The 27,503-nt window shown below is 41.8% G+C and overlaps 1 protein-coding gene across 1 annotated transcript; it reads right to left on the reverse strand.

Moving 5' to 3' along the window:
• Nucleotides 1-8,524: 8,524 nt before the first annotated feature.
• LOC310999834 (protein NLRC3-like) lies at nucleotides 8,525-13,149 on the reverse strand (the record flags this gene model as incomplete). The annotated part of the gene is made up of 6 exons (XM_083990400.1): nucleotides 8,525-8,543; nucleotides 9,583-9,756; nucleotides 9,848-10,021; nucleotides 10,287-12,114; nucleotides 12,268-12,510; nucleotides 13,143-13,149. 6 exons carry the CDS (start codon nucleotides 13,147-13,149, stop codon nucleotides 8,525-8,527), a joined length of 2,445 nt encoding a protein of 814 aa, XP_083846526.1.
• Between the last annotated feature and the right edge of the window lie 14,354 nt (nucleotides 13,150-27,503).

The following is a 27,503-nucleotide window of genomic DNA, read 5'->3' on the forward strand; positions in this document are numbered from 1 at the left end:
CAATACAGGCGTGACAATATGTTGTCATGGCGATGTGGTATTGTTCTTATCTGTCTTTGACCAGCACATAGTGATTCAAGTTCCAAAGGTACATAACACCACATTCTTTAGGTATTTCATAACCCAGGATGTTCTTAATTATATCGTGTACGTTTTCCCAAAATGGGTTAAGTTTCTGACATCCCCAGAAAATGTGTGTATGATTCGCTTCCCTTTCTCCACATGAACGCCAACATGAGTGCTGGGAGCCTGTTTGTTTACTTTTTAATTTGGGAGTGATGAAGACACAGGTCAGGTTTTTCCACCCGAATTCCCGCCATATTCTCGAATTTGTGGTTGTGTGCTGTGCTTCACACATACTCTGCCACTCCTCTACAGTACCGGGACAAGCACCTGGTGTCCGCCTGGTGTCCCATGGGCGGGGCTCAGGTCACCTGCCTGACCACAGACTTCTGCCCTCGCCACATCGACCTGACGCTGCTGAGGGACGACCGGCCCTTGGACGAGGACAAGGTGACGGGCGGCTCGGTGCCGCCCAACGGTAACGGCCTCCACCAGGTGAGGAAGACGCTGGTGGTGGGTGATGAAGAGCTGTGGAGGAAACACAGCTACAGCTGCTGGGAGCTGGATCTGACTCCTCCAGACCTCACAGGGTTCACATCATCTCTGCTCCGGCTGGACGGATGACCACCGTCCTCCTGGTTCTGCTGCTACTGTGGAGGAGGTCAGAGGGCGTCGCCATGGAAACACTGAATGAAACTGATCCAAACACAGAAACTTGACCAGGTTCTTTGAACTATTGTAAAACCGCTGTGATGAATGTGATATTTGTGCTTTGAGACACTTGTTGACTTTTCTTTCACATTGACCTGACATAGAAACACTGAATGAAACTGATCCAGACACAGAAGAAAGTTGACTAGGTTGTTGAATGTGAATGAATCTGATATTTATGCTTTGAGACACTTGTTGACTTTTCTGGGTTGTGACTCTTGACAGGTTTGAAGCAGGCAGCTTGTGCTGTTCAGGAAGTGCTGGCGTTTCTGTGTGTGTGTGTGTGGGGGGGGGGGGGGGGGGGGGGGGGCAGTTCCTGTAACAACCCCACACAGTTTCCATCACAGATAAGAGCCTTCACATCACTGTGATCTTCATGTAGATCAGGAAACTACTTCCTGTCCAACGTTTCAAATCTGCTCCCTGTCTCTTTATCATGGTCAGTGTCAGTCAGAGTTTGTGACTCAGAGTTCACATTAGTCAAATGTTAAACCTGTTAAACCTGCTCAGATGTGCAGTTTGTTTTCCATCGACTCCGCCCTCTCTGACTGGGTGCAGCTGATTTTTAAGGGAGGAGGTGTGGGGGCAGATTAAAAAGCAAAAGAAAGTGAACTGAATGAATCGAATGTATTTAGAAGCAGAGCAGAGACTCAACACATCTTCCATCTGGGAAAGACAAACATGGCTCATCGTCAGCTTGGTGAGGTCATTTACTACTGAAAGTGATTTATAATTTGTTTATTTATAATGACAATGACAATTATCCATCCACTTTGATGATAATTAACTGGGACTACAGATGAAAATAAGTAAATGTGCGTCCACTGTATCTATAAGAATCCTGTACATTTGTTGATATGGACAGTCCCATTCAAACCAATAAGTAAATTATGACATTATTCATGTCATTTATAAAGAAAATGTCATCTTCATCTTTTCATTATCCTCATGTTGTTTGAAGTCAGTTAATGTCAGCTGATTCATTAGGTGCTAAAATCCAAAAGGCTTCTTCAGTTCCATGATGAACTTGAAGAAGAACCAGAAGGATGTAAACAAACAAAGCCGACAGATGTAGCGGATCTCTGTTTAAAACGTTGGTGCAGCCAGCAAGGGAGAGAGGAGGTGAAAAGAGACAATGTTACCTGTTGTATAATACCGGGCTCAGCCATAGCACGGTCGCTAAAACACCGAGACCAGTGAGTAACGAGTCAAAAAGCTGCAGACAATAACTGATCACTGCCTGACAGAAGAGTTTGAATAGCCTCTAACTTCATGACCGCAGCTCAAACAGACCCAGTGCTTCAGCATGGTGAAGCCTATCCTCCTGGGCGAGGGCGCATGCGCACGCAAGCGACCGGCAGCGAGTAGTGGTGTGTCTGTATGTTTTCTGTTTTCGTCGCCTACTTAGTCTTTAATGTTTCTTTTTTGCCGAGCATTGGCTCGCTCGTGTGCGCCCAGATAACGTTTGTGTGCAGACCGAGTTTTGCAGCTCGAGTCTGCGAGGAAATCCCTCCTGGAGTCTTTCCTGAACTCTCGACCTGAGACATAGCCTACAATCATGGACTCCTTTACCTTGTTCCTGGTGCTGGCGGCGTTTCACCTTGCCTGGAGCCTACGGTCTCCAAGCCACCCCACCAGAATACAGTACAACAGAGAGCTTCTACTCCGCTGGAACGTGCAGGACCGTCCGGGTGATCTCATCGTGCCTAATCCTGGTGATCTACTAAGATCTGGCTGCCAGAAGCCCCTCGGAGGACATCAACAACGTAAGACCAGGAAGCGAGGGAGGAGAGGTGGCGTTCGCCAAAGGAAAAAACAACCCCTCTCCCGTATCCCGCTACCATCCATCATCCTCTCCAACGCACAGTCCCTCAGGAATAAATCCGAGGAGTTGCAAGCGCTGGTGCGCTTCAATCACGACTTCAGGGAATCATGCATCCTGGCTTTCACCGAATCCTGGCTATCCAACCGGGACTCTGATGCTGACCTGGAGATCGACGGGTTCGGGACACCTATCCGGCTGGATAGAGACGCCACAATCACGGGCAAGTCAACGGGCGGAGGGGTATGTTTATATGTCAATGAGCGCTGGTGTAGTATTAAATCTGTTATCGTCCGTGAGAGACTGTGTACTCCTGACATCGAGCTGCTCTCCGTTTCATTACGGCCGCCGTACCTGCCCAGGGAGTTCCCCCAGATATTTATCACTCTGATATATATCCATCCCGGGGCCAGAGAAATGAGCGCTTGTGAGCAAATACACCGAGTTACACAGAAGCTCCAACTAATCTCTCCAGACGCACCAAACATCATCCTTGGCGACATGAACCACTGCTCACTGAATAAAACTCTGAGAGACTTTTTCCAATATGTCACATGCCCCACCAGGAGCAACAAGATCCTTGACAAATGTTTTGTCAATGTCAGAGAAGCATATAAATCATTACCCCTCCCGCCCCTGGGTGCATCCGATCATAACTGTGTGCATCTCATTCCCGTGTATCGCACTGCATTAAGAAGAGGCAAAGTGCAGAACATTAGCTTTAAGGACTGGAATGACAGTAATGCATGCCAGACTCTTCAAGGCCTCCTCGATTCTACAGACTGGGACATGTTCATTGAATCCTCGGCCGACATAGATGAACTGACAGATGCCGTCACAAGCTGGACTTCATACTGTGAAAGCATTGTTATCCCTATTAAATATGTCAGAGTATATCCTAACTCTAAACCATGGGTGTCTAAGTCTCTTAAAACACTTCTACACAAGAAGAATAAAGCCTTCAGGGAGGGTAATAAATTAGAACTGTGCAATTTGCAAAAAGAAATTAAGAGAGAAGTCAGAGCTGGAAAAATTAGATACAAGAACAAAATAGAAGCCCAACTCAGAACAAATAATCTGGGCTCAGCATGGGAGGGCATGAAAACAATCACAGGACTGAACAACAGTAGTAGAGGAAGGGTCTTGTTGCCTAATTATAACTCTGATCACCATCTGGCTGAGAGCCTTAATGCTTTTTATGGTAGATTTGACGATCATGATTTTAGCAGTAATCATTCTGAGCTTAAAAATAGGCTCCTGTCAGCTCCTCCTTTGAATCCCTTTTTTAATGAACTAAGTGTTATCAAGTGTTTTAAAGGGTGTAAACCTAAGAAGAGTCCTGGCCCGGATAACATTAATGGTCGCCTTTTAAAGACCTGTGCTGAACAGTTAGGCCCCATTTTTAACTATATATTTAACTTATCTCTCACACAGCAAAGGGTACCCTCTCTCTGGAAGCAATCTACTGTTGTGCCAGTTGCTAAAATTAGCAAACCAAAAACACTTAACGATTTCAGACCGGTGGCTCTAACCTCCCTGGTTATGAAACAGTTTGAAAAATTAATTAAAGCAGAGCTTGTGGCCAAAACTGAGAACCTGCTAGACCCTCTCCAGTTTGCATATAGAGCTGGCAGGGGCGTTCAAGATGCAACTGCCACTTTTCTTAACCTCCTGCTCAAACACTTAGAGGGTAGTAAAAATCATGCCAGGTTGCTTTTTATTGATTTTTCCTCAGCATTCAACACCATCCAGCCACATGTCCTAGTTAAAAAACTAGTCGACTCTTTTGGTTTGGATCTATGTCTGGTAGGCTGGATTCTTGATTTCTTAACAAATAGATCTCAACGAGTAAGAGTTAATGGGATTTTGTCAAGCACCTCGTCATCTTCCACTGGCTCGCCTCAGGGCTGTGTATTATCTGCCCTCTTGTATATTCTATATACCAATGACTGTCGCAGCCGTCACATAAACAGATCCATCATTAAGTATGCCGATGATTCACTTATTGTCAGCCTGTTACACGATGATGAGGACAGTCATGGTCCTGTTCTTGATGACTTTTTGTCTTGGTGTAATGACTCCTTCTTGCAACTTAATGTAACAAAAACAAAAGAGATCTGCATCGATTTCAGGCGTACCCATCCAACAGCCCCGGACAGTATCATAAACGGTGAGAAAGTCGAATTTGTAAACAGGTATAAATACCTGGGCACAGTAATTGATGATCAACTGAAATTTGACCTCAACACTGAAATGCTATGTAAGAAAGGCCAGCAGCGCCTATACTGCTTGAGGAAGTTGGCCAGGTTTCATGTGGACAAGACTCTGATGAAAATGTTTTATTGTGCTTATATTGAGTCTGTCATCTCTTTTTCCATTGTCTGCTGGTACGGCAATCTTTGCATCAGAGATAAGAATTCCCTCGGAAGAATTGTAAAAGTGGCCTCTAAGGTCGCAGGCATCCAGTTCGATAGCCTGGACCACATATTTAATAGACAGGTGCTCATCAAAGCTCTGTCCATTCGCTCAGAGGATGCCCATCCCTTGTGCTCAGAGTACAGGCTCCTCCCATCAGGCCGTCGCCTGTGCGTCCCTCAGGCCACAAAAAATAGATACAGACTTTCTTTTGTGCCTGTCTCCATTCAAGCACTGAATGCTTCGAAATAATGACTGGTTGTAACTTGTTTAAGTCTGTACTGGCCACCGTACTGTCCCAATCATTTTGCTCTCCTCTGTGTGAGACTTTGCACCTTATCTGATGCACTTTACTTGACCACTATGTTCTTATTAGTGTTATCTTGGATCTTGTATTCTGTGTTTTAACGGTATTTCCTATATTTATCTCTTATATGATCACAATTAGTGCATATTTTAAATTTATTGTTATTTATAACGATGCGCTTCTATGTCACTATATGTCTTTGTGTTGTATGTTTTTTACCTTTATGTGACTCTATGAGCTGCAATCCAAATTGCCCTTTGGGGACATGAAATAAACTGAACTGAACTGAACTGAACTGTCTATTAGCCGGTTGCTACCGGAGCTTAATTAAAAAAAATTTAAAAAGCGCTCCTCGCGGTGGAGCGGAGTTTCCTCTACTGCAGCTGATCAGCTGACATGTGGTCAAGACTTAGCTATAGACCTGTCACAGTCACAGGTGCATTTCATTTTTATAGGACTTCACCCTCAGAGCTGTCTGTCCTCAGACTGTCCTGACCTGTCCCTGAACATCACACAGGGACAACATGGAGCTGCTTGTGTGATTGATTATCTGCCTACAAACATCACAACATGCCCTTTAACACCACTTAATGGATAAAAGTGTACATTTCAACAGGGTTTGGAGTATGTAGATCAGTCACTATGTTAGTGTTGATGTTTATTGAGCTACTGCGGACACCGTACTGAGGAACACTCAGCTATACAGGTTACCGGGTCCGGGTCAGAGCAAGGTTACACCGCTAGGGGCCAGCTGCCTATGTTGTATGTTGCATCCTCGTCGTGTTGGTTAATAAACCAGGTTGTGAGTACTAAGCCTGCGTATTTCATGAGAACACGAAACAGAGTACAAGGCAAAAGTGCAAAGTCATGAGACAAGAGTGAACTATGTATGACCCTTGTAACACCTGGTGTTTTGCTGAAAGTTGTTATGCTAGTACAAATCCATGAAAATGCTAACATGCTAGGGCTGAAAACTATGGGCAGCCTCTTGGAATACATTGGCAGAATGGCTTCATTGGGATAGCATGCTAGCTAAAATCACGAATTTAGCAGAAGATAAGGCCATGGGATGGGAAAGTACCCAAAGTCACACACACACCAGCATAAAAGCCACACTCGGATGATGTGAAAATCAGTCACTTCTACCCTTCTGTCGACACTTTTTCTTTTTCATATACTTTGTATCTTGTAGAGTGACTCGGGGCGTTAACTTGTGTCTACTTTGTCTGAGAGTGAATAAAAGACAACCCTGCTTCGGATCCATCCCTTTCCAGCGTTTTATTGGAGTCTTCAAAGTTATTATATTAGAGTGATGCTAAATAAGTTTAAGGCCCAAAAGAGATAAGCTTATTTACGTCACCGCCCCGAGGAGAAGTCGAGGGAGTTGACGATAGGAAGGACCCCCTCCACCTCAAGAGTGAATTATCGTTTTAGTTATTGTCTCGTCTAAACAAAAATGAACTGACAAAGCCGCGACCGCGTGACAACGGACGGAGGTCGATACACGCAGGACGCTGGAGCTGGTGGTCGGCCCGGTGCCACTGGAGCTGGACGCCGGTCTGCCAGGAAAGCCTCGCGGACCAAGCTACAGGTGGTGAGCGAGAAGCAGCCGGTGAGTAGAACATTGGGCAATATGGCAGCGAATCCCACCAAGCTCCCGGTTCAGCAATAGAAATATGTGCACCTATGTCATCCCTGTAGCCTAGAGTAGTAGAGCCCTAACCGTAAAGTAAAGTTAGAGCCCTAACCGTAAAACTTTACTTACCAGGGTGGCGTAGGGTCGCAACACTATATATGAAAAAAGAAAACAAAAACAAGCATCCATAGAAGACTCTGACACTTTGACTCTTCAAAGTAAAAGTCACACATTGGCAGCAGTATATGTCTTTATATGTCTATGGGCAGCAGTTTATAATTTCAGAATAAGACGTCAACATCTATGAAGAGGCATTTTTGTCAAAACTTGATGAATTATTTTTTACATTACATTTTTCATTTATTTCATACCAGATCATTTACAAGACAGAGATGAATGATGCTGTAATAATCGACGCTTCCATCTTTAAAGGAAGAGGAAAACGTTTACAAGAATCACTAAGAAGAGTTAAAAAAAAAAAACGGATTTAATCCATGAATGTGAAAATGTGAGTGAGAGACAGAGACAGAGACAGACATGTAGAGACTGAACTGTCTGTTCAACAGTGAGAAGGTTTCTGTGACAGGAGGAGACTCTGATTCACTCAACACGGAGACACTGAGGAACCAGGAATGAGTCTAAACCCAGGATACAGAGGTTGAGTGAAGGTGGTGTTGAAGGTGTAGAGGTGGATCAGTGAGTCAGAGGAGACTCTGTAGAAGGACAGAGAGCCAGCAGGACAGTCCACACACACTGCTACTCTGTTAGAGACAGAGGAGGAGGAGGAGGAGATAGGTGTCTCATTGTACCAGACAGTGTAACCATCATCAGAGCAGTTCAGACTCCAGGACTGATCGTTCCATCCAAACCTACAGTCATCACTGTTTCCTTTCCTGCTGATTCCTCTGTAACTCACTGATATATCAACCCGTCCTATCCACTCGATCTCCCAGTAGCAGCGACCAGTCAGACCAGTTGAACACAGCAGCTGAGGTTGAAGGTCAAATCTGTCTGGATGATCAGGATATGACTGATGCTCCCCTATCTCATGTGTCGCCTTCCTGTTGTTGTCAGACAATTTGATCCATCTGTTCACTGTGTTTGTGTCGATTGTGAGTCGACAGGAATCTGATGGCGAGAACAAGACACAGCTGCAGTTATTGATCATGTGATCAGTTATTGACAGTTTGATGAAGACTCATGAGGTCAGTGATGTGACAGTGTGAAGATGGTTAAATGTTCTGCTCAAAGTAAAAACACACTTACAGTTCCATGGACCTGGTGTCAAGAATCGGATTCCAGCAGGCTCCACCCTGAAAGGAGGAGGGGGGTCAGAGCAGCACCTTCTCTGTCAGCATGCACGCATGGACATTACATGGCTCTCACACACACACTGTTTTATCACTGTGTTCACATGGAGGCTGGTATGTCTAGATGAACACTGAGCACAGAGAAGAAGGAGCTGGAGTCTTTATCTAGTGATGATACAGAGCAGGAGGAGACCAGGAGGAAACACTTCATCGTGTGTTGCCTGGAAGGTGGATGAGACCAGGCGGCAGAGTCACACAGTCTAGTCGGACAGTTTCCAGCTGCCGTGAAAGAATATATAGGAAGTCACAGAAATATTTACATCCTGTTAGAGCCATCTGCAGGCTACCTGGAGTTTGCAGAAAACGTTGGGATAGCTATGGCTGAAGAAATTGTGTATGTCAGCCTGGTTTGGCTCTCTTACAGTTCAGAGCAAAAAGAGGCTGGAAAAACAGGTGAAAATGGCCATGAAAATAATTGGCAACAAAGACTATCCAACCCTTCAGTCAGTTTACGAAGGCATCGTGGTGAACCTGGCACACAGAATTCTAAATGACCCCTCACATATTCTGTATTCAGAATACAAACTATTGCCTTCAAGAAGACGGTACAGAGCAAGCCGATGCAAAAGTAACCAATACAAACTCGGCTTCCTCCCTACATCCATTTCCCTTCTAAACAAACCCGCTAAATTTTAATTGGGTTGTTATCCCTACTTTTCATTCTTTTTCTTGAGACTGTCTGAGACTGGCCACACTCAACAGGTGTCTACAGTCTCTGGGACTGTTCAGGACAAACACTCTGTTGGTTCAGGAGCAGTTCAACCAGCTGCAGCTGAAATGTTTCCTGATACACTCTGAAATAAAGTCTGATCAAAACATCTGGAGAGACTCAGAGCACAGCTGCCAACAGCCGCTTTCATCACTGACATCTCTTCTCCTGAATATGACACAGTGAGTTATGACGAGACACTGAAGTCATCATGAAGAGAAACTCCTGATCCCAGTAGTTCATCACTGTGACTGATGAAAGCTGCACAGCTCATGTTTGAAACACTCAAAGATTTTGGCTTCAGTATAATCTGTGTTGGGACGAGTCAGACTGGGACAGAGGACGTCAGTGGAGTGGGCGGAGCTCCAGTGTGGCCGACACCACCTCTGGATATGGTCTGAGTGATCAGATCTCAGGTTATCAATGCATCGATCCCCTGTGACAGATGTTAATACCAGGTGTGACCAGGTGTGAACGGGGCCATAGGAAATGTTCCAGCTCCTCCTCCTCTATCAGACAGTGTGTGTGGCTGCAGCAGCCTCTCCATACCTGAGAGAGTCCAGTCTCCAGTCTGGATCATCCAGTCCAGCAGACAGCAGCTTCACTCCTGAGGCTCCTGGATGATTGTAGCTCAGGTCCAGCTCTCTCAGATGGGAGGGGTTGGATCTCAGAGCTGAGGCCAGAGAAGCACAGCCTTCCTCTGTGACCAGACATCCTGACAGACTGAACACACACAACAACACACAGGAACCCTCTGTCAACACCTGCTGCTGTGTTCAAGTGGCATCAGATAAACAGCTGGATGGATCATCACCTGAGAGTCTCCAGTCTGCAGTGTGGACTCTCCAGTCCACCAGACAGCAGCTTCACTCCTGAGTCCTGCAGGTTGTTGTTACCCAGGTCCAGGTGTCTCAGACTAGAGGACTGGGAGCTGAGGACTGAGGACAGAGCTTCACAGCTTCTCTCTGAGAGGTTACAGATGCTCAGGCTGAAGAGATGATCATGAGGAAAGAAAGAGGAGAAATGAAATTATGTTCTGTCCTGTTGAAAACACAGAAGTGTCTTGATATAATGATGAATTAGCCAACTATCTTAGACTTAGAGATACTTCTTTGATCCCAAGGGAAATTCAAGTATCCAGTAGTGCAGACATACAAATAATATAAGGGCATAAAAAGCACTACAACACAGAGATAAGAAAAAATACATTATATAGATCTATATAATCTATGTACATCCATCTGTACACTTACAGAGCTTTGTTGGAGGCTTTGACCACTGGCAGCAGCCTCTGAAGAGCCTCCTCTGATGCAGAGTATTTCTTCAGGTCAAACTCGTCCAGATCTTCTCCTGATGACAGTAAGATGAAGACCAGAGCCGACCATTGAGCAGGAGATAGTTTATCTGTGGAGAGACGTCCTGATCTCAGGGACCGTTGGATTTCCTCCACTAGAGAACCATCATTCAGTTCATTCAGACAGTGGAACAGGTTGATGCTTTTCTCTGCAGAGGGAGTCTCTTCAATCTTCTTCTTGATGTACTGGACTGTTTCCTGATTGGACTGTGAGTCACTTCCTGTCTGAGTCATCAGACCTCGTAGGAGATTCTGATTGGTCTCCAGTGAAAGACCCAGGAGGAAGCGGAGGAACAAGTCCAGGTGTCCATTTGGACTCTGTAAGGCCTTGTCCACAGCACTCTGGTAGAAAGGTGTCAGTTCAGGTTTGTATCTAAAAACTTTAGTCCATATGGTGGACAACAGTGGAGCCATCCAAGATGTTCTTTGTTCTACTAAGTTCAGGTTGAGTCCAGAGTTGATGAAGGTCAGATGAACATGAAGAGCAGCCAGAAACTCCTGAACACTCAGATGGACGAAGCAGAACACCTTGTCCTGGTACAGGCCGCTCTCCTCTTTAAAGATCTGTGTGAACACTCCTGAGTACACTGAGGCTGCTCTGATATCGATGCCACACTCTGTCAGGTCGGATTCATAGAAGATCAGGTTTCCTTTCTGCAGCTGCTCAAAAGCCAGTTTTCCCAGAGACTCAATCATCTTCCTGCTCTCTGGACTCCAGTGTGGATCTGTCTCAGCTCCTCCATCATACTTGACCTTCTTCAGTTTTAGATGAACCACCAGGAAGTGGATGTACATCTCAGTCAGGGTCTTGGGCAGCTCTCCTCCCTCTCTGGTCTTCAACACCTCCTCCAGAACTGTAGCAGTGATCCAGCAGAAGACTGGGATGTGGCACATGATGTGGAGGCTTCGTGAGGTCTTGATGTGGGAGATGATCTCTCTGGCCTGCTCCTCATCTCTGAACCTCTTCCTGAAGTACTCCTTCTTCTGTGGGTCAGTGAACCCTCTGACCTCTGTCACCATGTGAACACACTCAGGAGGGATCTGATTGGCTGCTGCAGGCCGTGTGGTTATCCAGAGGTGAGCAGAGGGAAGCAGGTTACCCCTGATGAGGTTGGTCAGCAGCACGTTGACTGAGGTGGACTCTGTCACATCAGTCAGGATCTCAGTGTTGTGGAAGTCCAGAGGAAGTCGACACTCGTCCAGACCGTCGAAGATGAAGACGACCTGGAACTGATCAAACCTGCTGATTCCTGCTTCTTTGGTTTCAGAGAAGAAGTGATGAACAAGTCCCACCAAGCTCAACTTTTTCTCTTTCAGCACATTCAGCTCTCTGAAGGTGAAGGGAAATGTGAAGTGTATGTCCTGGTTGTCTTTGTCTTCAGCCCAGTCCAGAGTGAACTTCTGTGTTAAGAGTGTTTTCCCAATGCCAGCCACTCCCTTTGTCATCACTGTTCTGATTGGTCGGTCTCTTCCAGGTGGGGCTTTAAAGATGTCTTCTTGTCTGATGGTTGTTTCTGGTCTGTCTGGTTTCCTGGACGCTGTTTCAATCTGTCTGATCTCATGTTCATCATTGACCCCTCCAGCACCTCCCTCTGTGATGTAGAGCTCTGTGTAGATCTGGTTCAGAAGAGTTTGGTTTCCTGCTTTAGAGATCCCCTCAAAAGCACACTGTAACTTCTTCTTCAGGGAAGATTTGAGTTCACATCTACAAACTGCTACAACATGTCCTAAATGAAAACACAAGAAATTAGATCAATAAATAAATATAACATTTGAATTCCTCTAAATAACGACTTTATGAACTTATTTCCCTCCATGTGTTGATGTCAGTAAACGTCTCATTTGTCCGTCATGTTGAATCTTTAGAGAAATCCTCTTACTGCTCTGCAGATGCTCAGCCAGCTCCTCCTGCTTCATCCTCCTCAGGAAGTTCACTGTGATCTTCATTAATGCCTCTCTGCTGCTCCTCCTACGTTCTTCATCCTCATCATCCACCACCTCCTCATCCTCCCTCCGACTCCCTGAGCATTCTGGGTAATCTGGACTCAGAAGTTTGTGCATCTTCTTCAGCTCGTTCTTCACAAAAGTGACGATGCTCTCTTCCAGCAGCTGGAACAGAAACTCTATGAGTGACAGCAAACATCAGATCCATGTTGGACAGACTGACAATCCACTGGTGTCAAAGTGCAGCATGGAGATGATTGTGAAGACAACAGATGTAACAGCAGCTGTTGTACATGTCCTCACCATAAATGTGGAGTCCAGGTGTGTTTGATGCTGCTGGGCAGACTGACCACTGGGAACCTCTGAGCTCTCCTGCTCCACTCTGTGGAGGAATCAGTGTCAAGTCAACATCAGGACAGAGAGATAATACAAGATGGACTTTATATGTCCCCTGAGGACGTTCACAACAGACAGAGACACTTTGGTTTCAGACCTGGTCCAAGAACACGTCATACAAACTGGTTCTTTTCTACAATAACCTGAGTCTGACCGACAGTTACGGCTTACATCTGATCAACTGATCCACGTCCTCCTTTAAAGAAAATGCCCCACTCCTTTGAGTTGTCACTCTTTAAAGACAGACAACTGGGATAAGGAGAGTCTGGTCTCTGCTGCCGGATCCTAAAACAACAACACAACGGATAAATGTGCATGTTGGAGAAAAACTGATGAAAAATATCTTCAATCTTTTAATAAACACAACAACTGACTTCTAGAGAGAAAAGTCCTTCTGACTGTTTTAAATTCTGACCTTCCATCAACAGATCGGCTGAAGTCAATAGAGGGATGGGCTCCCTCCTCTCTGTCCTCACACTGATCCATGCTGCTGAGCTCACATCCACATCAGCTCACACACACTTTGTAGCTTCACCTGCAGAGGAAACACACATCATTCATCTGCACAGCAGCTCACATGTCCATCATGTCTCCAGCTGCTCCTCCACTGATTGGCTGTTCTCCTCTGCTTCATATCAGTGTCAGTTGAATGTAGTCACACAGCAGTGAGGAAGAGGAAGCTGCCATCAGCTGCTGTACTTCTACTATCAGTCCACTAGATGGCGTCATGAAGCTGCAGCCCAGCAACATGATCCATGGACCGCTGTTTCCATCCACTGACACACACAAGGACTGAGATCCACTGAGTTGATGTGACACAGTCTCTGTGTGGACAGCGTCCCTGTAGAAAACCACTGGATCAAACAAGCTACAGCTGATTATTACACACACAACAACTGGGCCAAGACTTATTTTACCTCACAGCTTTCAGCATTCACACTAATAATATGTAGGAAAAAATCCACACAATAATATTTTCATAGCTGTAGGGGCCAGAGCTCATGGCGATTGCCGCGTGGCCCTACACAACAACAACACAACGATAAGTTGAAGGGCAGAGAACTCAGGTAACGACAGGTTTTAACGTGGAAAACATTCAGATTGTTCACCTTACCTTCACACGAGGAAATAAACTGCAACACAACCGCTGCGTCAAAGTGAAAGTAAACTTTAAACAGGAAGGGGAGGAAGTGGGGGAGGGGTGAGACATCTGGAATCTTTAGTTTAGTTTAGTTTATTTATTTATTTCATTCAATTATCAAGCATAAAAACAAAAAATAAAATAAACAATGACAATACTGTAACTCTTGAATGAAAGGGGGTAGAAAGAAGCAAACTTATATTGTCTACCCCTTGTTACAAAGAATTAATTCACAAATTAGATAGTACCTACATCCAAGCAAAGAAGAAATGGAAGTAGAAGAAGAAAAACATCAACAAACAACGTTTACAACAAAAGTGACATAAAATAAATTGGACGGCTGCAGCCCAGCAGCTACTCATCATCTTAGTACATTTCTGTTAAGTGTTGACATGCTACATGCAGTATAGACACATATATGAATTTACTGTCACATAATAATAATAATGATAATAATAATAATAATAATAATAATAATAATAATAATAATAATAATAATAATAATAATAATAATAATAATAATAATAATAATAATGAATTTTATTTGTAATGCACTTTATATTGAGCAAACAATCTCAAAGTGCTACATAAAAAAAAAGGAAAAAAAAAGTTAAAATTTGGAGAGAGAACGTCTCCCCAAAGGAAACAACTAATGAAAGGCTTTTTTAAAAAGGAAGTTTTTAGGCCTTTTTTAAAAGTGTCTAGGGTCAGTGGTGCTCTCTCATTCCAAAGACAGGGAGCGGCGTGACAGAAAGCTCTGTCTCCCATGGTTCGGAGTTTGGTCCTTGGGATCTGCAGGAGGTTTGCCTGACCGGAGCGGAGGTGTCGTGAAGTGGGCTGAGGGGTGATTAGCTCCTTCAGGTAAATAGGAGCATTACCATGGAGACACTGGTGGGTCAGTAGGGAAACCTTGTATTCAATCCTGAATGAGACAGGGAGCCAGTGGAGGGATTTGAGAATTGGTGTGATGTGGTCAAATTTTCGTGTCCTAGTAAGCGTCCGGGCAGCACAGTTTTGAATGTATTGGAGTTTTTGGATGTTTTTGTTGGAGATCCCGGCAAGAAGAGCATTACAGTAGTCCAGCCTGGTGGAGACAAAGGCGTGGACGAGTTTTTCTGCATCTGGGAGAGATAGTGATGGGCGGAGTTTTGCAATGTTTTTTAGGTGGTAAAAGGAGTTTTTGCAAAGCTGTTTGATGTGAAGTTCAAAGGTCAGGTGGGGGTCCATTATTACACCAAGGTTGGTGACTGATGGAGAAAGATGGATGTCGTGGCCGGCGAAGGTGATACTGGTAATGGTGGATGACCAGGTCTGATGTGGGGTGCCAACGACAGGGCTGGACTGGCCATCTGGCATACCGGGCAATGCCTGGTGGGCCGATGCACATCTTTGGGCCGGCCCAGGACTGTCATAATTAAAAAAAAAAAAAAAAAAAAAGTATATAGTTTTTAATCGACCGCAACGGTATCTGAGACATGAAACGTGGCCCATTGGTTGATTTTCTTGAAGGACATTGGGCTAGTCCAATGAAATCTCTCAGCTCTCGTTGGCCCGCCCCTCCCCTCCCTCTTGATCATTTGTCCTGACCGGAGGTGGAGGGAGTGTGGTGGGTTTCGAGATGGACGGAAAAAAACAAAAACGAAAGGGGGGAGCAGAAAAGCTGAGGGAAAAAAAAAAAAAATACTAAAAGAGGACGCAGCAAAATGTGCGAAAATTACCGACATGTTTGCTACCACAAGCTCGGCGGTTGTCGTCGGGTCGAGTCCAGCAGTCCCGGACCCGCCGCCGGGGGCGAGTGCACAGGTGGTTGTCGGAGAGGTAGCGGAGGAGGAGAAGGAGGGAGAGGAGGAGGATGATGATGATGACGAGAGAGACGTGACCCAGCAGCAGCAGGGACAGATTGAGGTCAGAGAGGCCACTGAAATGTTAGGAGAATCAACGTGGCATCAACAATGAAAATGTTATTGGATGTGTACACTAAACAGTATCTGGGGAATTTGTAGGCTTATATGCAAATGGTCAACCTAGGAAATTATATACATATATAATAATATATAATATATTAATTTTATTTAGTCAGTCTTAAAACATACGTGTGTGTGTGTGTGTGTGTGTGTGTGTGTGTGTGTGTGTGTGTGTGTGTGTGTGTGTGTGTGTGTGTGTGTGTGTGTGTGTGTGTGTGTGTGTGTGTGTGTGTGTGTGTTTATGTATACTGCCTTTATAGCCTTTGTTGTCAAATAATGCTTTGAGTAGATTTGGTGTCCAACTTACAGTGTTATTTATTTTAGCTTGCCATAAAGTTATAGTTTGCAGGTGTTGCAGATTACAATTAGGCCTATTATTATCACATAATATTAGTGAAACATTTCTTTGCTGAAATGGATGATTAATCATTGGTAAACAGAGAAGAAACACTAGTGACACTAACATCTCTGCCTCTCTCTCTTTCTCTGTGTTTAGTCAAGCCATGCTGTTGAAATGGGAGTGGAGGAGACAGTTGTAGACTATTTTAGTCACCCTTCTTCCACACAGAGGGATGAATTTTTTAAGTTTCATCCTCAACAGGAGTCCACAAACCCTGTCGTCCAGAGGCTCTTCATTAGAACGGACGGCATGGCATGGAAATGGCTGACTTATTGTGATCAACGTCATGCTTTATTTTGTTTTGTTTGCCTTGCTTTTAGCAAGCCCAATGATCCAAGTGCCTTCATTAGAGGCATGACAGACTGGAGGCATGTGCACCAAAGAGTAGAGGAGCATGAGAGAGGCATGACACATAGACAGTGTGCTGAGGCATATTTTTTAAACTGCTCCAGAGCAAGCATTGGTCACCTTCTTGAGGGAAGACAGCTGACAGGACACCGTGAGCAGGTTAAGAAGAGACGTCAGGTGTTGGAACGTGTAGTGGAGGTTGTCAAAGTCATAGGAAAGAGAGGCTTGAGCTACAGGCACGAGCACAATGAAGCTGCGTACACCTTGGACGTCGACAGTCTCGACCATGGCAATTTCTCAGAGCTAATTATATTGTTGGGGAAATATGATGTGTGCTTAAAAGAGCACCTCAGCAGTGTAATTGAAAAAAGCAAGCAGAGCCATGCTTCAGGCACACAAGGCAGAGCTCCGCTGGTAACCCTCCTGTCAAAGACAACTGTAAATGCTGTAATTGATGCTATCAAGCATTTAATTAAAGAGAACATCTCTGCAGAAATTAAGAAAGCAGGATTTTTTTCCGTGCAACTTGACACAACCCAAGACATTACTGGAAAAGACCAGTGTTCAGTAATTCTGAGGTACGTCACTGATGCAGTACATGAAAGGCTGGTTGCAGTCGTACCATGCAGCACAACTACCGGACAGTCGTTTGTGACTCTGTTAACTGAAGTCCTTGAGCATCTGAAATTGGACATAGGCCAGTGCATCAGCAACTCCACAGATGGAGCCTCTAATATGCAGGGTCAGTACAGAGGTTTCTCTGCATTAATGGCATCCAAAAACCCCACCCATCAGCATGTGTGGTGCTATGCACATGTCCTGAACCTTGTGTTGTCTGATACCACCCATTGTGTCATTGAAAGTGGATCACGTTTTGGCCTGCTGAACGACATTGCTGTTTTCATCAGGGAATCATACACAAGAGTGAATGTGTGGGAGACCGAGAGCCAGGGCAAGAGGCACAAACGCATTTCACCGATTGGAGAGACGAGATGGTGGGCCAAACATGATGCCTTGAGGAAGGTTTTCGGAAACTATGGCAGACCTGATGGCGGCCTTTTTGTTGAAGTGGTGTCCACACTCTCTGCCATAATGAATCTGAAGACACTTGCATCAAATGCACGAAACAAAGCCAGAGGATACCGAGACGGTTTACTCCGATATGAAACTGTGCTAACAGCTCAGTTATTCCTCCGCATTTTTGAGCTCACCTCACTGCTATCAAAATACCTACAGACCGAAGGATTGGACATCCTCTCAGCACACAGAATGGTGACCACAACACAAGATTCACTGAAAAAGATAACAAGAGATTTATCTGCTGTCAAAGATGCAGCTGACTGTTTTGTCCATTGGGCAAATGAAAAGTTAGAGGAGCAGGAAGAACTAGATTTGGAAGTGGAGGCTGCTCTGCCTCAGAAAAGGGTGAGGAAGAAGAAAGTCTTGCCAGGAGAGATGGCCCAGGATGAAATCCTCAGTGATTCAGAAAAAGCCTATGAGGTCAATGTTCACCACCAGATTCTTGATACAGCTGCCGAGGCCCTTCACAAAAGATTCCTCACCCATGGCACGCTGTACTCAGATTTATCCCTCCTACATCCTAAAAACTTCCACCTCATCCACACCAGTGCTCTCCCCGAATCTGCACTTGCGGAACTCAGCAAATGCCTAGTTGTGTATGACAGCAGGGCAACTGTTGCCAATCTACAAATTGAACTGAAAAACTTGGCACAGCAATGGGACAGGCTGGTACAATCACCCTTTAATGACTACTCAACTAGAGCAGTTGAAGAGATCAGATCAGATGATCAAGAAGAGGTGGACATAACAAGCAAAACCTGTGTGTCTTGCAAAGCATGCCCTGTGTGCTGCTACAAAATCCTTCTCAGATTTAACATGCTGACTCACGCATACCCCCTACTTGGGTAGAGTTGCAGACAACAGTAAATTACTGAGGAGACTGCTTTTGTAAGGTGAGATTTATGTTAAATAAATACATTTGTGTTAAATTTGTGGATTTAATTACACTTTTTGACAGAGTAATCTGTTTATTGCTTTGCTCTCTGCTCGCTCCTCTCCTCCTCTCTCAGAGTGCCCTTGCTGCTTTCAGTTGCTCCAGTTCATAATCTTCCAATTTCATTGCCTTGTATTCGTTCTTGAGGATTATCGGAGGGCCATTCAACATTTTCTTAACCAGTATGTATATCAGACTGTTGTCTAACTATTTCTTTATTTTAGTCATCAGTCCTGTTATAATGCAATTGGTGTGTATGACTCACTTTTTTGTCTGTCCAACTCTTTCTCTTTGAGGCTGCCCTGTCTCCCTGAGATGTTCCAGGGATGTGTCTTTCATTGGTGTGGACTTCACAGGCATTCATCACATTTGTAAGTTTACTATACTGTATAATGTTGTTGTGTTCTTGCTGACATGCACTGGGATGGTCATAAAGCCTATTAGTTTTACAGAGTGACTGTAATAAATGCAACTATCAATTATTGCATTATTTTAAAGACACCAATACTGTCAATGTATTTCTTTTGAAACAGTCTCATTCTCACTGTTATCTTGACCCACCTGGCCTCTCTTTTTCTCCCCAAAGGGCATATTGGAGTGAAGATGATCCTTTCCCTGATGTGGAGTTCCCATTTGTTTTTGTTTTTTCATTGTGAGTTTACTTACAGTAATATCTTTTTTTTAATTCTAGAAGAGACAGTATCAGATCAATCTAGCATATCTGACCTCACCTCTGCTTTCTGTCTCCCTCAGCACCAAGGTCCATGGAGCCTTTTGTCTCTCAGCATATGTAAGTTAAAATAAGATATTATTTCTTTGTTCAGCTAAAGATTATAATACCTTAACTGATCCCTGCTCTCTTTCTTTCCTATGTCTGCCTGTCTCTGCATCTCCCTCTCTCTCTTTCTTACTGTAGGCCTAATTGTCTTGTGCAAATTGTATGTTTAATTAAACACTGAAAAGACATCTCTAGCAGTGTTTCTTTGACAACCACTTTCACTTCAAGATGGGAATTGTGGCACTGTGGCCATCTCCCCCAAGAAAAAGGTCTCTGTGAGTAGTGAAAGAGCGTATACATTTTGTTTTAACATGGTTACTCTCTTCCATGTAGGCTACTGCACTTTATTTTCATTTTTGAAACTTCACAATGTGCACATACATCCTCTGGTATGGCGTGTGGTTACATATGTAAGCACACGCCAGCACACGCCATCCATATATCATGTAAATAACCATGGTGGGCCGCCAGGGACCAAAATGCCAGGGCCATTTTTTGGTCCCAGTCCAGCCCTGGCCAACGAGAATGGCTTCAGTTTTTGAACTGTTAAGCTGCAGAAAATTTTCCTTCATCCACGCCTTTGTCTCCCCCAGGCAAGTGGTGAGTGTGGAAGATGGCAGGGTGTCAGAGGATGCTGGGTTGATTTTGAAATAGAGTTGGGTGTCATCAGCATAGCAATGGAAAGATATTCCATGCCGGCTGATGACACGGCCAAGGGGAAGCAATGCGCACATATACACATAAATAAATACATAAACACCAATATATAAAGTGTATAAATCCATACAAACAAAAATTTTCACACCTACATGTACACACGCAGACACTTATGCACATGTATGTGTATACACCTTTACGTGTGGATTTATTACATTTACACCAGGTCATATTTCTGAATCATGTTATTTTTAGCATTTTTTTTAAATATACTTTTTGATCTTGCTTCTTTTGTTTCCTTGTTCAGACTGTTCCATAAACTGACTCCTCTCACAGAGATACAATGTTCCTTCAGTTTAGTTCTGAATCTCGGTTTGTTAAATATCTCTGTTCCCTTTAAATTATAATGACTTTCTCTTTTTTCAAATCTTTTCTGGATTTTAGTTGGTAATATTTTTTGTGAGCTTTAAACCAACACTAAGGAACTTTTCAACCTTCATATAATATTTTCATAACTTTTGTGATGGTACATGGACTTACAACAGGTTGAATGACACCTCTGTCATGGCCTGAGGGGGTCTGTATCATTATGGTCTGTATCGCCTTCACTGGCACTAAGCAGCTTTGAGGAGCATGGTGGGAAACCGGCTCTCACTTAAGTTTCACTTTCACTTTCGCAAGTCACGACGAGGAGGGAGCAGCAATGCAGCACCTTTCTGTCGGATTGTGTATGTGTGTTTACTGTGAAATGATTTGCTGGTAACAGAAACTTAGTTTGGACGTCTTCTGTTAATTTCCATGCACCGGGAGATCAAGATGTTTACGGCGCTACGCACTGGTGCTCATGGGAAATGGAGTCTTCCTTCAGGCAAAACACTACCGCTTTGGGCCACTGGCGCCGCCAAACTCAACCATAACTGAAAGTTCTTAAGTACTGCTTTAAACATTATTTGGAGTATACTATAGTCAACCAGATCCTGAAATTTCATCAAATGTAACTGAAGGAATATTGTTTTTGTGTGTTCTCTATAATGCTTCCACAATCTGAGTAGAGAGACTGGTGTTTTTACTGCTTTTTATTGCTACTACTGAACCATAAAGGTTAAATCAGTCATGAAAACACTTTGAATTGTGACTTACCTGTTTTCTTTTGTGCAGTCCCCTCATCAGATCTGTTCATGATTTACGTTTGTAAATATATTAACATGACTATTAAAGTTTTTTGTATGAAGCAAAAAATATTTAAGTTTGATTTAAAGCAGATATCACTGGCACGGCCGTTTCGGCTAATGCTGCGTTCAAGGCAGGCTTTTGAAACCGTAAGTTACAGCTTCAAGTCACAACTACGACTTGGTAGCGTTCCAGGTAACCCGTAGCTCGTGTTTTTACCATCCTGTTGTCTGTGAAAGTTCCCTATAACGGCCACTCGTAACTTCCGACCCGTGAACTCGTACCAGATCGAACTGGTATGACTTCACAGGAAGGAAAAACACAAAGTACGAGTTTCCTTGAACGCACCATGAGTTAGCAGCCCCCGCCCTTGTCAGGCATCAATTGGTCCTCGTGCTACGTCACCACATTCACGCGCATCCCTTGGCTGCACACACAGCCCTTCATGCCGTTCTCTCTCCTCATTGGATAACACTTGTATCCCACAAGGAAAATTTTCCCCTCGGGTTACAGCAGAGCAGAGTGACGGAGAGACTCGTGTTTAGGCTGAAATACTTCATGTAAGTGATTGCTGACGGAAAATAGGACTATTTAGGACTTATATTAACAAAAACATTCCACTGATATCTGCTTTAATTTTTATTGACATTTTTTAAAATTAAAATAAATTTAATATATTATGTTTTTTATTATTAGCTATTGTATGTTTATCATTATTGTTATTATATTTTAACATTTCATTTAACATGTGTAGCTCAGTAACACTTAAATTAACAACATCTTAAGTTAATTAACATTTACTCATGTTAATTTTATATTGTGTAAATCATATATTGAATTCACATTCATGAAAACATATGAAAAAACATACAAGATTAGAATCGTTCTCTATATTGACATGCCAATCCTAAAAAAAAAGTTGAGATACTTTAGGATTTGTAAGTATTGATCCATCAATTTACAGTATATTGATAAGTTTAAAGTCTGTGACACTTTTCAAGAATGAAAAAAATACACTTTCAAAATTGATAAAAACACATCAGCACATTGCATTTCTGTGTTATATTTTCATAAACTACATGTATATAACATTGTTTGATTCATTATAATATAATTGCAGAGAAACTACAACTGCAGGATGATCGAGGTGGAGCGGGCTCACCGTGCAGGGAAACCTGTGTCAGGGAGTGACAGACCCAGGCCGATTGTAGTTAAGTTTGTTAAGTACAAGGACAGATCAATGATTCTCCAGAGGGCCAAATACCTTAAAGGCTCCAAAATTTACATAAATGAGGACTATACAGATGCCGTCCGCCAGAAGAGAAAAGACCTATTGCCCAAGTTGAAAGCTGCTCGAGACAGAGGGGACATTGCTTTTCTCCGTCACGACAAGCTGATCATATATCCTCGCAGCAGCACCCCAAGACAGCAGGGAGATGTCTAACTTCAGCAGGTATGCGCTGGAGCTGATTTTAACATGATTTCTTTTTTTCATTTTTCTTTTCATGGTTGGGTCTTTTACCCCTTTTACCACAAGTGATTATAATTATTTGGATTGCATGGATTTACATGACCCAGATGTTAATTTCTTTAGTAGATTTAATAGAGAGTCTAATTCATGTAACTATTATAATGAAGATGAATTTCATATATTGACTGGCAACTTAACCAGTAATTCCAATGTCTTCTCTACAATTCACTTAAATATACGCAGCCTTCCTAAAAATAATGATCAATTTATTCATTTCTTGTCAACGCTTAAACATGAATTTTCAATCATTGCCTTGACGGAAACATGGCTTTCTGATGAAAGTGTTGAGCTGTACAACATACCTCAGTACACTTTAGTATTTTCAAATAGAAAGGAAAGAGCTGGAGGAGGAGTTGCTGTTTTTGTTCATAATCAATATCAAATTAAATCAAGAAAAGATTTGGATTTATTCTCAAAGGAAACTGAGTTTGAATCTGTCTTTTTGGAATTAATGTCTTGCCCTGTTTTTGGTGGCAGAAATGTCATAATTGGTTGTATTTATCGTCCACCTCATGTGGAAGTTAATTCTTTCAGTGATACACTCACAGCTTTACTTGATGTTATTAATAAGGAAGGTAAACTTTGTTATTTGCTTGGAGATTTCAACATCAATCTCATCAATACTGAGAGCCATTCTGCTACTGTTAATTTTCTAAATGTATTATATTCATCTTATTTTCTTCCTCTTATTGACAAGCCAACCAGAGTAACCTGTAAAACAGCTACTCTTATTGATAACATTATAACTAATATATTTGATTATCCAGTTAACTCAGGAATATTATATTCTGACATTTCTGACCACTTTCCTGTATTTCATATCACCAAAAGTAACAGTCTCAAACACAAGGGCTCGAATGTCAGAACAGGTTTCCGTAAATTTAATGAAGATAACATCAAACGCTTTAGAGAAATGCTTGAAAAAGTAAATTGGGATGATGTTTATGATCAGCAGGATGCCAACAAAGCGTATCAATCCTTTATTTATCGGTTCAAGACCGTATTCAATGAGTGTTTTCCACTTGTGAGCCTCAAAATCAATAAAAGACATGGTTTTAATAAACCTTGGTTCACTACTGGATTCTTAAAATCCTCAAGAAAGAAAAATAGATTATATAAAAGGTTTATCTCTAATCCAACTCCACAGAACTCTAGTACATATAAAAAATATAGAAACAAGTTTACTTATTTACTTCGTATGGCAAAGAAGAAATACTATTCTGATAAATTTAAAGAATCTACTAACATAAAAAATACATGGAATATTATCAGTGAATTGTTAAACAAGAAAAAGGCACCTGCTAAATTTCCATCCCAATTTACTGATGGCAAGTCCACATTCTCCAATTTTTCTGACATAGCAAATTAATTTAACAATTTTTTTGTAAATGTTGGTAGCACCTTTGCTAAGAAAATCTGCCCATCTAATGACTGCCCTACAGATAATATTACTGGAGTTTTCCCTGCCCTGCAAAACTTTGAACCACCCACAATTAATGAAGTGATCGACATTATTGTAAATCTTAATAATTCAGCAGCGGGTCACGACGAAATCAAGGCTAAGCTCCTAAAGGAAGTAGTTCCCTTCATTAGTAAACCTTTAACACATGTCCTTGCTGTGTCACTGAAGACTGGGGTAGTCCCTAGTGATCTTAAAGTGGCAAAGGTCTTACCTCTTTTTAAAGAAGGTGAACCCAGTGTTTTTAACAATTATAGACCAATTTCTATTTTACCTTGCTTTTCCAAGGTTCTGGAAAAGTTAGTTTATACAAGAGTTATTACACACCTCAATATTAATAACATATTGTACAAACACCAATATGGCTTTCGCAAAAAGCATGCAACATATATGGCTCTTTTGCAACTTATTGATACAATTTCTACTGCTCTAGATAAAAATATGTTTGCCATTGGAATTTTTCGACACTGTTGACCATGTTATTCTCTTGTCAAAACTCCACCGATATGGTCTTCAAGATGTTGTGATCAAATGGTTTAAAGATTACCTTTGTAACAGAGAACAATATGTTTGTATTAATGGTCATGAATCTAAGAAAGCAAAATTATGCTATGGTGTGCCTCAAGGGTCAATTCTTGGGCCCCTTCTGTTTCTTATTTTTATTAATGATTTTGCTGTAATGTCTGAGTCGTCTCTGCCCATTCTATTTGCGGACGATACTAATTTTGCCATGTCTCACTCTGACTTTGGATGTCTAATCAGAAATGCCAATACCATGCTGGAATATGCCTCAAGATGGTTTCAGATGAACAAGCTTTCCTTGAATGTAAATAAATCAAATTATATACTATTTAGAAACAAAAATAAAAATTTTCCTGAGCAGGATTTGAAGCTGCAAATTAATAATATTGAAATCGAACAAGTTTCATGTGCAAAATTTCTTGGTGTACTTTTTGATGAAAGATTGTCCTGGGGAAACCATATTGAGTATGTATGCAAAAAAATTATGAAGTCCTATGGCATTATTAGAAGAGTTTCTTCCTTAGTTAATCAGTCCTGTCTTATGACATTATATTACAGTTTAATTTATCCTTATTTGACATATTGTCTGGGGTGCTTCATATTCTTCGTACCTTAATCAGTTATTTTCAGTTCAGAAAAGATTCTTGAGAATGATTTCAAATTCTACTAATCAAGCACCATCTGCACCCTTATTTAGCAAATTTAAACTTTTATCAATTTTTTCTATTAATGTGTTTCAAACATGTCTGTTTATGTTTAAGTTCATTCATTACAAACAAGACATTCCAGGCACTTTTCATACGTTTTTTCTGTTACCATCAGATATTCACTCTTATTCAGTGAGAGGTCGGAAGAATTTTCATTTACCTCTTTGTCGTACCTCCAGTCATAAATCTTTTATCAAATTCCTTGGCCCCCAACTCTGGAACTCTTTAGATAGGTCTCTTAAGCTTATATCATCCTATAAAATGTTTAGGACTAGTTTGGTGAGGTATCTTCTACTCAGGCAAAAATAATACTATGTCTAGTATAATTGAAATTAATTTGTAATTTTATGGATATTTTTTGTTTGTTTGTTTATTGTGTTTTTTCTTTGTTTGTTTCTCTTTTTTGCTTTTCTTTCCTTATTCTTTTTCTATTGGTTGATTTGTTTTAGTGATCTTGTATTGAGGGGGAGGATTTTATATAAGCCCTTTGGGCTTCTTTTCCTCTCCTGCACAATTATTTGTCTTTGTATTATTAAATTAAATTCTTGTTTTATCATTGTGCATATGAATAAAAAAAAATAAAAAAAAATTGATTCAATCATATTTTCTATACATGTGATACAACTTCTGTGTATGTGATATGGGCAGCAAGGAGGAGGGTGGAGAGGGGGAGTCGTCTTAGAGAGAGAGCGGGGGGGGGGGGGGGGGGGGGTTTAGTGGTATGGCATATTTATTCAACATATTGAACCTGGATTAGAAATAATTGTTAAAAAAAAGAACAGAAACGCTCTTAGCTTAACCCTTGAGGCCTCCTCGTAGAAAGTTACCCTTGTATCCCTCGGGACCCAAACGGGTCCCTCTCATAAAAGTGCCATAAAAATGTTATATATGAATTTTTTTTTTTGCTTTCTTCACATGAAATCTGTTCAGCTACTTCAGACCTATTCATAAACATAAAGTTTTTTATTATTTTTTGTTATTTTTTATGTTTTTATGCCCTTTTTGTCAGGCGACCCCCTGATTTTTTAATGAGGAAAAAAACAAAATATGCAATATTTCCCAAAAATGAGATCCAAAGTGGATCACTCCATATGAAGTTATTAGAGGCTTGAACATGTCAACAATTGATAACAACATTGATTTGAATGCATATTTTTTTTGGAGTTGTTACATAGGTATCCCTCGGGACCCAAACAGGTCCCTCTGATAAAAGTGCCATAAAAATTTCATATATGAATTTTGTTTTTTGCTTTCTTCCCATGAAATCTGTTCAGCTACTCCAGACCTATTCATAAACATAACGTTTTTTATTATTTTTAGTCATTTTTTATGTTTTTATTCCCTTTTTGTCAGGCGACCCCCTGATTTTTTAATGAGGAAAAAAACAAAATATGCAACAGTTCCCAAAAATGAGATCCAAAGTGGATCACTCCATATGAGGTTATTAGAGGCTTGAATATGTCAACAATTGATAACAACATTGATTTGAATGCATTTTTTTTTTTTGGAGTTATTACAATTTATTCAAAAAAGTTACCCTTGTATCCCTCGGGACCCAAACGGGTCCCTCTCATAAAAGTGCCATAAAAATGTCATATATAAATTTTTTTCTTTGCTTTCTTCACATGAAATCTGTTCAGATACTCCAGACCTATTCATAAACATAAAGTTTTTATTATTATTTTTAGTCATTTTTTATGTTTTTATGCCCTTTTTGTCAGACGACCCCCTGATTTTTTAATGAGGAAAAAAACTAAATATGCAATATTTCCCAAAAATGAGATCCAAAGTGGATCACTCTATATGAGGTTATTAGAGGCTTGAATATGTCAACAATTGATAACAACATTGATTTGAATGCATTTTTTTTTTGGAGTTATTACAATTTATTCAAAAAAGTTACCCTTGTATCCCTCGGGACCCAAACGGGTCCCTCTCATAAAAGTGCCATAAAAATGTCATATATTATTTTTTTTCTTTGCTTTCTTCACATGAAATCTGTTCAGCTACTCCAGACCTATTCATAAACATAACGTTTTTTATTATTTTTAGTCATTTTTTATGTTTTTATGCCCTTTTTGTCAG

Source organism: Trachurus trachurus (assembly GCF_905171665.1).
Source record: "Trachurus trachurus genome assembly, chromosome: 16".
Lineage (NCBI taxonomy): Eukaryota > Metazoa > Chordata > Actinopteri > Carangiformes > Carangidae > Trachurus > Trachurus trachurus.